This window comes from Leucoraja erinacea, chromosome 5 (genome assembly GCF_028641065.1).
Source record: "Leucoraja erinacea ecotype New England chromosome 5, Leri_hhj_1, whole genome shotgun sequence".
NCBI classification, from domain to species: Eukaryota; Metazoa; Chordata; class Chondrichthyes; order Rajiformes; family Rajidae; genus Leucoraja; species Leucoraja erinaceus.
Window position 1 is genome coordinate 9,688,967 of NC_073381.1, and position 13,768 is coordinate 9,702,734.

The window sequence follows — 13,768 nt, forward strand, 5'->3', positions numbered from 1 at the left end:
CTGCTACGGTCAGGCAAACGCCTCCGTTGCCATGCGGTGAGAATGGAGAGGTTGAGAAGGAGTTTCTTCCCAGAGGCCATTCGGTCTGTAAACGCCTATCTCACCAGGGACTAACTCTATTGAATGTTTTTCCTTCCATTATTTATTATGTAAAATAATATGTGTGTTTATGATTGTGTTTATAGTTTGTTTGGTTGTTTGTCTTTTTGCACAAAAGTCCGCGAGCATTGCCACTTTCATTTCACTGCACATCCCGTATGTGTATGTGACAAATAAACTTGACTTGACTTGATCCCTGTAACAGTTCTCTGAAAGAGCTGTTCCAGTGTATGGCCTATGTATGAAAGACAAAGTGCAGTAATTTGAGGCACTGCTTTAAACATATTTGTGTTCTTGATTTACATTTAGCACATACATTAGGTCAGCTCTACCTTCATGGCAAATTTGATTGTACAAATGAATATGTTTGACCTGCTGTGCATCACTTTTATTTAGAATAAAAGGAAAATTATGGTTAGAAACTAAGTTGGGATGGAATGCTCTTCTTATGAGGTACTTCTAGTAACAATACATATTAAATATGCCGCTGTTCCATTTGTAAAAATACTGGGACCAGTGCACAACAGCAGGTGAAGTTAATTTCGTAACTAACACAGAAGATATTTTTTCTAAATTACAACATATACATTTTGTTCAAATAAATTGTTAATATAAAACAAACAAAAACTTAGTGTCAAATATCCAGCATAAATAAATTTGAATCAATAATCTCAGTAGCGTACATCGTGCATGCATCGCACCAAACCGTTCAGCTCTCGGACAGGAAATGACACTTACAGTGTGTATGAAAATAAAATAGCACTTTTACAATGTATAAAAAATAAGATCTGCCATTTTTAATTACATTTGAATTGAATCAACATATGTATTTAAAAGCTGGCAGTACAAGTTGCTTAAAATTAAATTTTGCCATGGTTAAATTAAAAACTCAAAATATACACATAGCACCGTTTGGAATAGTATTTGTTCCACACAGTTCATTCTAAAAGTTACCACTACTTCCTAGCCCTAATAGTGCCAGTACATTGCAAATGCGGTGAGTTGATTAACAATAATGTTAAACTACCATGTTTGTCAAAAATAAGTGCTTCTTGTTATTTTACCATTTGAATTATATACTATTAAAATACAATGGAGAAACACAATTACCTACATTGCCACACGGTTTCATTATTATCCTTTTGAGGCTCTTCATTGAGGCTTATCCTTCAAAATAAAGGTCGTGAGATGGTACTATTCAATAGTCATGCGATGTATCCAACCAGCAATAAAATCACAAAGATCACCATGTAATGTGTATTGATAAAAAACATCAACACGTCTATTGACCAGATCACATTAAAATTACGAATTGTTATTCATGGAAATAAATGAAAAAAATCATGCAGGCATTGTTTGCTCTTTAATGCAATACGTGTTAACATCACCCGTTTGATGTTTTGATCAGATGGATTCGTAAATTGAAATTCTTAATTGAAGCTTTCAGCTAGAAGTATTGGTATATTTTAATAATAAATAATGAAAAATAATATTTAATAGAGGATGCAAGCAGATTCAATAAAACTTTCAAATCGGTAATAAACGAGTCCTTTTTTTTCCTAGAGCTATGGGTGTGAGACTGATTGTTTAGTCCTTCATAACACAGGGACTGGAGCACTGATCCAAAGGCCTCCTCCGTATCCGAATAATCTGAGGAGGCTTGTGGAATGGGATGGGGATAGATGTCTATCGCAGTTATCATCTATATTAAATCATTTATTTCTTACTGAAATATGCTTAAAGAGCTAAAATACTTGGAAAAGTCATTTACCAATTAAATCACCACACTATGTGGGAATTGTCTATTCGATGTGTTCAAAGACTATGAAACAGAATTGGAGAACAATTCTATCTGTAGATTTGTAAATTGGAGAACAATTGTAGATTTGTAAATGTGAAAAACCTGGAGCAGCTGTGTGTCTCATGCTCAACATAACACCTTTTCAATTGAATCACTAATCCACCATCAGCCGCCAGGCTGCGAGAGCACGACTCTGACTGAATGTGGATGCATTGGCACAAACAGCATTCAGGTGACAACCCATACATCTTTGCAACTTGCAAAGGTAGAAACTGGATTCCTTTGTTAAACTGTAAAGTGCGCTAACCAACAGTTCAAAGACTGCCACCCTTGAAACTGTTCCTGGTTAAGGATGGACTTTATCGGTGTGTGGATGATTGTGGAAAGCTTGCAGGAAAGAAGCAATCTGCAGGATCACATCTTCCCTCACTTCCTGCAGGGCCTGTGATGCCCCGTGGGCCTGGGGTTCCTGGAGGACCTTGGGTTCCCAATCCTGGCAGACCTGAAACACACAATGGGCACACATTTCCTCAGTGTCTGCCAATCAGACTCATCTGATTCAAAATATAACTTGAAGCTTCAACAGTTGGAGTTGTGGATCTCTTTGCTGATCAGCTGGGATGAATGAGGGACTTTCTGCAGATGGGCCTTGCAATATAATAGCAGGGTGGCTATGGTAACACCTGGCATCCACAGTTAAATGGGGAAAATCAGGAGTGTTCTTCCCCAAGCTATACTTGGATGTATACACGAGGAGCCGTGACCATATTCTGAAAGATGAAATCAAACAGGATATGTGGTATCTCAAGGATACTGAGATGATGGACTGGATGGCTATGTGTACATTTAATTTTCTAGAGGTAGACAGAAATGCTGGAGAAACTCAGCGGGTGAGGCAGCATCTATGGAGCGAAGGAAATAGGTAACGTTTCGGGTTGAAACCCTTTTTCAGACTTAATTTTCTAGAATTCCTTTAGAAGGTGGCTGTAACCAGTATCTGCTCTAACCAGTCACAGAGAGATCTGACACTTAGCCACCCAGAGTATGAAAGTGTGATATTAATCTAAAAGAAACAAACTAAGCATGCTACAACTCCTCCATTTAGATATAAATGCTTACTGGAAATCATAATTATAACTAAATAATCAATCTACACTGAAAATGGCTTATAGATGTGAAGTTTATGTCTTTCTAATTTTATTCATTGCAATTTAAAGAAATTACTTGTTATCCATTCACTAATTTTCCTTTGGGCAAGTAAGGATAACGAATGGCTAGTCTTCTTCATTCGATTGACCATAAAATTAAAGTTAAAATGAATGATTACAATTTGAAAACAGCAAAGGCAGACATTAAAAGAATATGATAATGAGAAGAAATTATCATTGCTTTCAATGAGAAGATAATTGGGTTTCGGAGAAGCAGAACCCTATGACCTTTTGGCTTTTGGGTATGGAGTTCCAGGTTTACAAAGACAAAGAAGGAACAGATAAATTGTAATATGATGTGGAGTGAAAACTGCAGGTGGTCCCCATGCTGTAGCCCTTGTCTTTAGTGATAGAGGTTGTGAGTTGGAGAGATATTATTCGGTCAACCTTAGCAAGTTGATGAAGGGCATCTTGAATACATACACATTGAAACCTTTTTTGCCAGCTCGAGGGAGTAAATATTACAGGTAATGGGTTGGTGGCTGGGAGCCTGCAGTGGCCTGGAGAGTGCTGAGCTTCCTGAATGCTGGAGGTGCTGCTTTCAACCAGGTAAGTGACTGGTGAATTATTGATTTGCCTCACTTAAAAAAACCTGTTGCATATACTAATGAGCAAAATCGTCTCCATCACTTTTGGGAAGGTTATTGTAGGATCCCATATGTTCTAACCTTTTGGGCTGCCCTTCTATGTGGGGCCTTGTCAAAAGTATTTTGGGGAGTGACATTGAAGATGAAAGTGGTCTCTGGGCAAGCCACTAATCAGGCATATCCACACCATGAAAGATCACCTTGGGGAAGACCACTTTTAGGGTAAAATTACAAATGGGACAAGTCATGTTTATAAAAAGTCATCATTAACGTATGCTTGAGATGATCACTATCACGAAAGGACTTGCATAATGATTTTATATGTTCTGCAGTGAACAGGTAGATTTCATTCAAGAACCCACATAATTGGGATACTGTCTCTGGATCAGTATCTAAAGCTATTCAATTTTTACCATCACAACTGTGGAGTTTTCATTCCATTTATTAAATAATCTGCTCGAAAAAAAGTGAGACTCAGTGACCATTAAACTGATAGATTGTTGTAAAGACTATTTGGTCCGCCATTATCGTTCAGATAAGAGAACGTGCCACCCTTATTCTGGTCTAATCTTTATATGATTCCAAATCAACAGCCATGTGGTTGACCCTCTAACAAGACAGCACCAGGAGAGATGGCAGACAGTGGTGTAAGAATGAGAATCATCTGGATTCCAGACAAGCGTTACAATGTCATCTCAAACCCAAGCAAGAAAACCTCCCACTGCCCACAATCCGCCCGCCCGTAGCTGATGAATCAAAGCTCCTCTGCATTTACCAATGATAAGAGGAATGAGAAGAAGAGATATGCAAATAAATTGCAGCAAGGTATAAAAGCAATACGGTTATTGCAATGAGGGATTTTAACTTTCCCAGTATTGACTCAGATTGGTTTAGGTTGCAAACGGATTTAGATCAGGTGGAATTTGTTAAGTATATCAAAGAATATATTTTTAGACTATATGTGGAGAGTTCTACTACAGATTGAGCAGTATTCAACCTTATTTATTAGGAAATTAAACCAGGCAGGCAGTGGAAATGTAATTGGGGGCAACAGTGACCATAATTCTCTAAGTTTTTAGGTAATTATGGAAATGGATAAGGTCAGTCCTCAAACTAATGTCTTGAACTGGGTGTGAGACTGATATTTAACATCTGACAAAAGTAGCTTGGGAGCAGATGCTTGTGGGTAAAATGACAGCTGACGAATCAAAGTCTTAAGAGTATTAGTAAGAGTTGAGGACCAGCATGTTCCAGCAAGGATGAAGGCAATTAGTGTACCTTAGATGACAGAGATACTAGAGATTTAATTGGGGAAACAAGAAAACATGGTAGATATAGGAAATTAGGATCAAGGAGTCTCTTGTGAAATGCCGATGAGATAACTAAAGAAATAAATTAGGTAGGCAATAGGAGGCTATGAAATATCCTTGACAAACAAGATTAAGGAGAAGCCCAACATGTGTATCAGGATCAAGAGGGTAGCCAGAGAAAGGGTAGGCCCCTTTAGGACTAAAGGGGTAATCTATATGTGGAGCCAGGCAATGTGGACAAGGTTCTAAATGAATACTTCTCAGCTATAGTTGCCAAGGAAAAGGACAAGAGAATGAGTTCAGGAAGGGGTATGTGGATAATCTACAGCAGTTCAGTATTAGGAAGGAAGAGGTATTAGATATTATAGGATTAAAATCTTACCCTATTTTTGTATCTTTGTTTGCCACTGATGAGGTGTCAAGAGATTTGAATATAAGTAATGTTCCTCTGTTTTCAAGGGCAGCAGAGATGAGCTAGATAACTCCAGGCTGGTGAATGTTTAGTTTAGTTTAGAGATACAGCATGGAAACAGGCCCTTTGGCCCAGTGATTCTGCGTCAACAAGCGATCACCCATACACTAGTTTTAATCCTACACACTAGGAACAGTTTATAGAAGCTAACAAACTAACAAACCTACACATCTTTGGAGAGTGGAAGGAAGACAGAGCACCCGGTAAAAACCCAAATGATCACAGGGAAAACATGCATAGTCCATACAGACAGCACCTGTAATCAGAATCAAACCCAGGTCTCAGGCTAAGAATGGCAGTAACTCTACCGCTGTGACATTGCCGGCCTTATTCAAACACATTTCCAGTATGCAATAGTCATGAAAAGCCTTTGAATCTCACATCAAAGTAGGAAAATTATTGGAGAAAATCCTGAGGGATAGGATTTTTGTATATTTAGAAAGGCTGGTCTAATTAGAGATAATTAGGATGGCATTGTGAGGGGAAAATACTGCCTCAATAATTTGATAGGCTTTTTCCAAGGTGGAACTAAGTTTGAAGGAAGCTGTTGACATTGGCTGTAAGCACCTGAGTAAGACATTTGACAAGATTCTGGATGGTAAGCTGGTTGAGAAAGTCAAGGCACATGGAATCCAGGATTTGGTAACAGAGGCGGAGGCTTGTGGTGGAAGGATGCTTTTCTGATTGGGAGTCTATGACAAATGCTGTGCTGCGGGGCTTGGTACTGGGATCCCTGTTGTTTGTGATATATATTAACAACTTGGATGTGAATAGACAATAGACAATAGGTGCAGGAGTAGGCCATTCGGCCCTTCGAGCCAGCATCGCCATTCAATGTGATCATGGCTGATCATCCCCAATCAGTACCCAGTTCCTGCCTTCTCCCCATTCCCCTGACTCTGCTATCTTTAAGAGCCCTATCTAGCCCTCTCTTGAAAGTATCCAGAGAACCGGCCTCCACCGCCCTCTGAGGTAGAGAATTCCACAGATGTGGTTTATTGGTTTCTTGGTCCTCCAAAATATTCCAAATGGAATTTAAACTGGAAGTGGTGAAGGGAGGGCTTAAGCCAGAAAGGGTTATTGGGAAGAAAGAGCTACTTTAAATTTAGTTGCATCTGGTTGGGTAACTATAGTAGGGTGGAGATTATTCCATGATTTAATTGTGCGGGGGAAGAACAAATTGCTGTACACATCTGTCTTTGTAGTTGGAATCACAAATTGGATCGAATGCCCTCGTCTGCTCCTAATTGGTTTGGGTTTGGTGTAGGTCTTGTAATCTATGTCGAGCTGACCATTTAACATTTAGTAAAAACAGCTCAAACGGTGAAAAGGTCAAAATGTGGAAGGTATGATTAGTAAGTTTGCAGATAACATGGAAGTTGGGGGAGTTGTGGATAGTGAGGAAGATCAACTAAGGCTACGGCAGGATACAGATCACGTGGAAAGTTGGGCAGAGTGTAAAGATGAAATTTAACCCAACAAGTGCAAGGTGGTGCATTTTTGGAAAACAAACCAGTATAGGATAAATACAGTAAATGTTATGCAGCTAATGAATATCGGTGATCAGAGGGACCGTTCAAGTCTATGCTTACCTGAAAGTAGCCATGTAAGTAGATAGGATGGTGAAGAAGGCATGTGACATGCTTGCCTTCATAGGTTGTGACAGAGAATATAAAAATCAGGGTGTTATGCTGCAATTTAACAAAACACCGGTTAGGGGACTCTTGGAGTAATATGTGCAGTTCTGGTCGCCACTTTATAGGAAGGATTTAGTTCACTAGAGACAGTGCAAAGGAGATCCATTAGAATATTGCCTGAATTGGAGGGCTTCAGTTGTGGAGAGAGATTGGGAAAGGAATCATGTGGCCCAGTGATTCAATTCCCGTTCCTTTTGAGAACCTCACAAAGGGTCTGCTGGGCCCCGAGGCGCTCAAGCTCTTGTTCATGAGCAACAATCAACACCACACCACATCCTCCTTGGCTAAATGCCCAAGGTTTACCACATCTCACTCAGACAGGGTAGGAACTTGGTCAGATAGTCAATAAACCCCAGAAAACACACCATGTCTCCTGACTTAAGGAATCATGGCACGGTAACTCTCAGATCTCTAATCATACTCTATGTTTTGCCAAATGTCCAGCATACCAAGCATAGGCTCACCCATGAGGTATAATATTTTGCCCATTATTATGTACATTGCCCTCCATAATGTTTGGGACAAAGATCCATCATTTATTTATTTGCCTCTGTACTCCTCAATTTGAGTTTTGTAATAGAAAAAAAAATCACATGTGGTTAAAATGCACATTGTCAGATTTTATTAAAGGCAATTTTTAAACATTTTGGTTTCACCATGTAGAAATTACAGCAGTGTTTATACATAGTGTCCCCCCCTCCCCTTTCCCATTTCAGGGCACCATAATGTTTGGGACACATGGCTTCACGGGTGTTTGTAATTGCTCAGGTGTGTTTAAATGCCTCCTTAATGCAGGTACAATAGAGCTCTCAGCACCTTGTCTTTCCTCCAATCTTTCCATCACCTTTAGAAACTTGTATTGCTGTTTATCAACATGAGGACCAAACTTGTGCCAATGAAAGTCAAAGAAGCTATTATGTGACTGAGAACCAATAATAAAACTGTTAGAGACATCATTCAAACCTTAGGCTTACCAAAATGAACTGCTTGGAACATCATGAAGAAGAAAAAGAGCATTGGTGAGTTTACTAATCGCTAAGGGACAGGCAGGCCAAGGAAGACCTCCACAGCTGATGACAGAATAATTCTCTCTATAATAAAGATAAATCCCTAAACACGTGTCCGACAGATCAGAAACACTCTTCAGGAGTTAGGTGTGGATTTGTCAATGATCACAGTGGCGCAGAAGACTTCATGATACAGAGGCTACACTGCAAGATGCAAACCTCTGGTTTGCCGCAAAAAAAGGATGGCCAGGTTAAAGTTTGCCAAGAAGTACTTAAACAAGCAGCCACAATTCTGGAAAAAGGTCTTGTGGAAAGATGAGACAAAGATTAACTTATATCAGAGTGATGGCAGGAGCAAAGTATGGAGGAGAGAAGGAACTGCCCAAGATCCACAGCATACCACCTCATATGTGAAACGCGGTGGTGCGGGTGTTATGGCCTGGGCGTGTATGGCTGCTGAAGTTACTGGCTTACTGATCTTCATTGACGATACAACTGCTGATGGTAGTAGCATAATGAATTCTGAAGTGTATAGACACGTCCTATCTGCTCAAGTTCAAACAAATACTTCAAAACTCATTGGCTGACGGTTCATTCTACAGCAGGACACTGGTCCCAAACATACTGCTAAAGCAACAAAGGAGTTTTTTAAAGCTAAAAAATGGTAAATTCTTGATTGGCCAAGTCAATCACCTGATCTGAACCCAATTGAGCATGCCTTTTATACGCTGAAGAAAAAACTGAAGGGGACTAGCCCCCAAAACAAGCATAAGCTAAAGATGGCTGCAATACAGGCATGGCAGAGCATCACCAGAGAAGACACCCAGCAACTGGTGATGTCCATGAATTGCAGACTTCAAGTAGTCATTGCATGCAAAGGATATACACCAAAATACTAAACATGACTACTTTCATTTAAATGACATTGCTGTGTCTCAAACATTATGGTGCCCTGAAATGGGGGGACTATGTACAAACACTGCTGTAATTTCAACACGGTGAAACCAAAATGTAGAAAGATGGCCTTTATTAAAATCTGACAATGTGCACTTTAACCACATGTGATCTTTTTTCTATTACAAATCTCAAATTGTGGGCAAATAAATAAATTATGGGTCTTTGTCCCAAACATTATGGAGGGCACTCTATGTAATGCATCTGGTTAATTAATAAACTGAAACATTGATCTGTTCATTCCTGTTTCATTATCAAAGATGAACTAGAATGTGGGAGGTTCTCTTGACAACAAAATCACATTTGGCAGTTCGTGGAGCAAGAGGCTATGTCATCGCCCTGAAACAGAAAGTTCTCTCTTCACAGATGCCGCTTGATCTTCTGAGTGTTTGCGGTATTTGTCTTTTATTTTGGCTTTCTAAAATCTGCAGTACTTTGCTTATAGATTGTTTTCTGGAGTGGGTTTGTCTAGAAACAGGCAGCCAGCGTTTTGCAAAATGTCAATTCATTATTCACCAGGAGTAGGGAAGAAATGAAACCTGATTTTTCCATTTAAATAAGAGACTAAACATATGGCACAATGTAACTGTGTAACAATGTAACCCTAACCCTAATGTGTGGAAACACTGTTCTAAAATGTCCTTTAAATAACCACCCTGAGTAAGTGTCAGCACTTTTAGGAGGAGCAGAGAGATAACAGCCAAGGAAGGTTTAAAGTGCTGCTGTATACCTGGGGGGCCACGCGGACCGCTCTCACCAGGAAGTTCGATGCCAGGTTCGCCTCTTTCACCTTTCTGACCTCTGTAACCTGTCCAGAATAAACACAGAACTTAAGATCAATAGATTGTGTACATCCCTATGTATAATTAATCACGTGACTAGGCAAATTTACTTTGTCTGGGGTTTAGGGATAATCCTTAGCTTCTCTTTATTCTGTATTTAGCTTTAATTGGAATCACAGAATCACAATAGCATATGGCACAGTAACAAGTCCTATTGCCCCACCATTCTGACAGTGGTAAGTTATCTACACTAAACCCGTTTGTCCACATTAGGCCCGTAACCCTCGATTCCTTTCTGATCTAATTATGCACCTATCCAAAAGCCTTTTAAACATTGTAAAAGGCATTCATACGTATTCCCCTTCATACGTATTCAAATGTTGATCGGCTTGAGGTCAGTAAATACCCGTGCATTGATCTATTAAATCATAGCTGTTTATGAATCTATTGCAGGTTTGTAGCAGCATGGTAGACTGAATTTCCATTGGGATACCATGGAAGAAGACAAGTTCTTGTTGGTGTTCCAGTAATCAAATACAGACACTACTGGATGACTGCTGGAAATGCCTGGGCTAGTTTTTTTCCTCCTAAACTAGTTGTCCTCAATAACCCCTAATTTCTGAAGTGGAAAAGTTAGCTGTGTAAATCTATTCTCCGTCAAACATTTAGGACAAGAATATATGGATAAGTTAATCATCGGATGATGATGAGAACTGTTCATTCCTGCCTGATCTCGAAGCAACTCTTGTTTGCAGAGAAATGATAGTTGAATGACTCCATAAGTAACTGGCAAAGAAGCAAAGTTGAAGAAATCTGAATTCAATCAGATTGTTTTAAGATGAGTTCTGGCTCATTTCTGGAGCCATTGTCTGCGGTGTAGCAATATAATTATCACTTAATGGATTATCCTTTCCTCAGTCTGAGAATCCCTGCTCTCACTCAACCTTTACTGCAATTAAAATGACCATTGCTGATTTGGATCTCTTTTATAAATAACCCATTCTGATATCCTCACTGTGTTGAATTCTGGACTGTTTCCTTCACTCCTGGCTATAACTTATATTTTATTAAGTTTTTGATATTTAAGCTCTCTTGATATATTTGCCCTTCTGTGATGACTCGCTGCCAAGCTACAGTGGGTTAGAATACAAGGCAGGTCATGCTTCCATGTTACCTTGTACACTTTCCTACTTTTCTTTATGTGAAAACGGAATGGCTTGCTGTTTAAATGCCATCAAAGTGGTTTACAAGTAGCATATGGATGGTTTGATGGCTGGCAAGGGCATGGTGAGCAGAAGGGTAATCTTGCTGCATAAGAGAACTGAGCAGATTTTTTGCAGAGTACTTGTGAAATATTGTCCAACTATAATAATTTCATGCATGCATTCCAGGTTGATCCGCTGAATGAAATAGTTTTCAACTTTTATGCATGGGAGAAGTTAGCTCTGTAAATCTTGTAAAACAATACCTTTAAGTCAACAAGACAAGGTTTTGCATGGGAATGTATGGGCAAGTTGATCATCCAGTCATGCTAGTGGATTGTTAACTCCTGCCTGATTTTGAAGCTATCGTTGGTTGTGGAGACATGTGAGCTGAATGACTCCATAAGAAACGGACAAAGAGCCAATGTTGAAAAATTCATGCCATTTACTACAGAAAAAAATCCAAAAATATACAGCAAAGTTTCTGACGTTATATAAAACTGACTATCTTGAGATATCCAGAGCATTAGCAATAATTCTTAGAGTCTCTTCTTGAGGTATATTCTGGTGTAACAACCTCAGTCTGAGAATCCCTGCTCTCACTCAACCTTTACTGCAATTAAAATGACCATTGCTGATTTGGATCTCTTTTATAAATAACCCATTCTGATATCCTCACTGTGTTGAATTCTGGACTGTTTCCTTCACTCCTGGCTATAACTTATCTTTTATTAAGTTTTTGATATTTAAGCTCTCTTGATATCTTTGCCCTTCTGTGATGACTCACTGCCAAGCTACAGTGGGTTAGAATACAAGGCAGGTCATGCTTCCATGTTACCTTGTACACTTTCCTACTTTTCTTTATGTGAAAACGGAATGGCTTGCTGTTTAAATGCCATCAAAGTGGTTTACAAGTAGCATATGGATGGTATGATGGCTGGCAAGGGCATGGTGAGCAGAAGGGTAATCTTGCTGCATAAGAGAACTGAGCAGATTTTTTGCAGAGTACTTGTGAAATATTGTCCAACTATAATAATTTCATGCATGCATTCCAGGTTGATCCGCTGAATGAAATAGTTTTCAACTTTTATGCATGGGAGAAGTTAGCTCTGTAAATCTTGTAAAACAATACCTTTAAGTCAACAAGACAAGGTTTTGCATGGGAATGTATGGGCAAGTTGATCATCCAGTCATGCTAGTGGATTGTTAACTCCTGCCTGATTTTGAAGCTATCGTTGGTTGTGGAGACATGTGAGCTGAATGACTCCATAAGAAACGGACAAAGAGCCAATGTTGAAAAATTCATGCCATTTACTACAGAAAAAAATCCAAAAATATACAGCAAAGTTTCTGACGTTATGTAAAACTGACTATCTTGAGATATCCAGAGCATTAGCAATAATTCTTAGAGTCTCTTCTTGAGGTATATTCTGGTGTAACAATCAGGTAGTGTGGATGCCAAATATGTGGCATGGAGATTCCCCACCAGGGGGAAAGCAGGTTCTTTTAATATATGGGATCAACAAATCCCAAGAGGTAGAATTGTAATTGAGACATCAATAAATCATGCAGCCAGTTATCAAGAGTCTTGAATACTGCTCTTCTGTCTTGGGTTGTCCAGGTAGAGGAGCACAATTGTATTTCCAGGAGTATTGAATTGGAAGGTCGACTTTGTACTATAGCAGTTCCCTGACATAATATATAAAGAGTGTCAAGGACACGCCTCATCGTTCTTCTTTTTCATTTTGCCTTTCTTTCCTGAAATTGAAATAAAAATGTTTTTTCATGCGCAGAGGAGCAGACAGAAAGCTAACATCAATGCAAAGTTTAATTTAAAAACTTGTGAAGAAGGGAACTAGAATTATACAGAGAAATTGCTTTATCTATTTTCAAAGTTGCTGTGGATGGGTTATATTATTGCACTATTATTTGATGCTTGGGAAGTAAGAGAAGATGAAGGTTCAGATCAGCAATAACCATAGTTTTCGTAATGTACAAATTTCATTGATAATTGGAAATCAAAATACAAATAGGACGACCAGCTTTTCCTTTATAGTACACAAAAAAGCTGGAGAAACTCAGCGGGTGTAGCAGCATCTATGGAGCTGTTTTCCTTTATAGTGTTGCCTTCAATTAACTCCAATCATTAAATTGCTCTGCAATACCAATGCTATTATTACCATTTGGACTTTGAGCTTTAACTCTCCATTCTTTTTGCGTTGAACAGCAGTATCCAGAAAGAAGATGCTGCTGTTTTTCGGGATAATATCAAATTTGGAACAACCATACTTTCTTTCCTCCTGTCTAGATTTCACACGTTTCACAATTGAGTTTATCTTCCAGAGGTTGGATCCATTGAAGCCTCTGGGCCATCACTTCTTGCTTTCTTCAAGTGCAGAAAAGGTGCTTTGGTTTCAATTGGGTATTGTGTTGAATTTATGTCTGACCAGTTTAGTTTCTAGATTGGCAGTCTCACTTTCAATTCCTCCTCAACCCTGCCTCACACGTACTGTTCTTATCATGGGATTCTTATAGTAGCCTGCTGAAATATCCATTCTTGCAAATAATAGACTTCCTTGTTGTTTCTCATTTGACTCCAGTGGACCAAGTTTGTCTCTATCAAACCTGCAGGGTGTTCCTATCTCATTT

General features: G+C 39.1%; 1 protein-coding gene across 1 annotated transcript in view; it reads right to left on the reverse strand.

Moving 5' to 3' along the window:
• Positions 1–472: 472 nt before the first annotated feature.
• The window catches only part of LOC129696925 (collagen alpha-1(XIX) chain-like), a 320,031-nt gene continuing 306,735 nt past the window's right edge, over positions 473–13,768 (reverse strand). Inside the window, exons 55-56 of the mRNA XM_055635036.1 lie at positions 9,866–9,943; positions 473–2,402 (exon numbers count right to left, since the gene is read on the reverse strand). Of these exons, the coding sequence (XP_055491011.1) occupies positions 2,260–2,402; positions 9,866–9,943 (221 nt within the window). The 3' untranslated portion in view covers positions 473–2,259. The remainder of the gene's footprint in view (positions 2,403–9,865; positions 9,944–13,768) is intronic.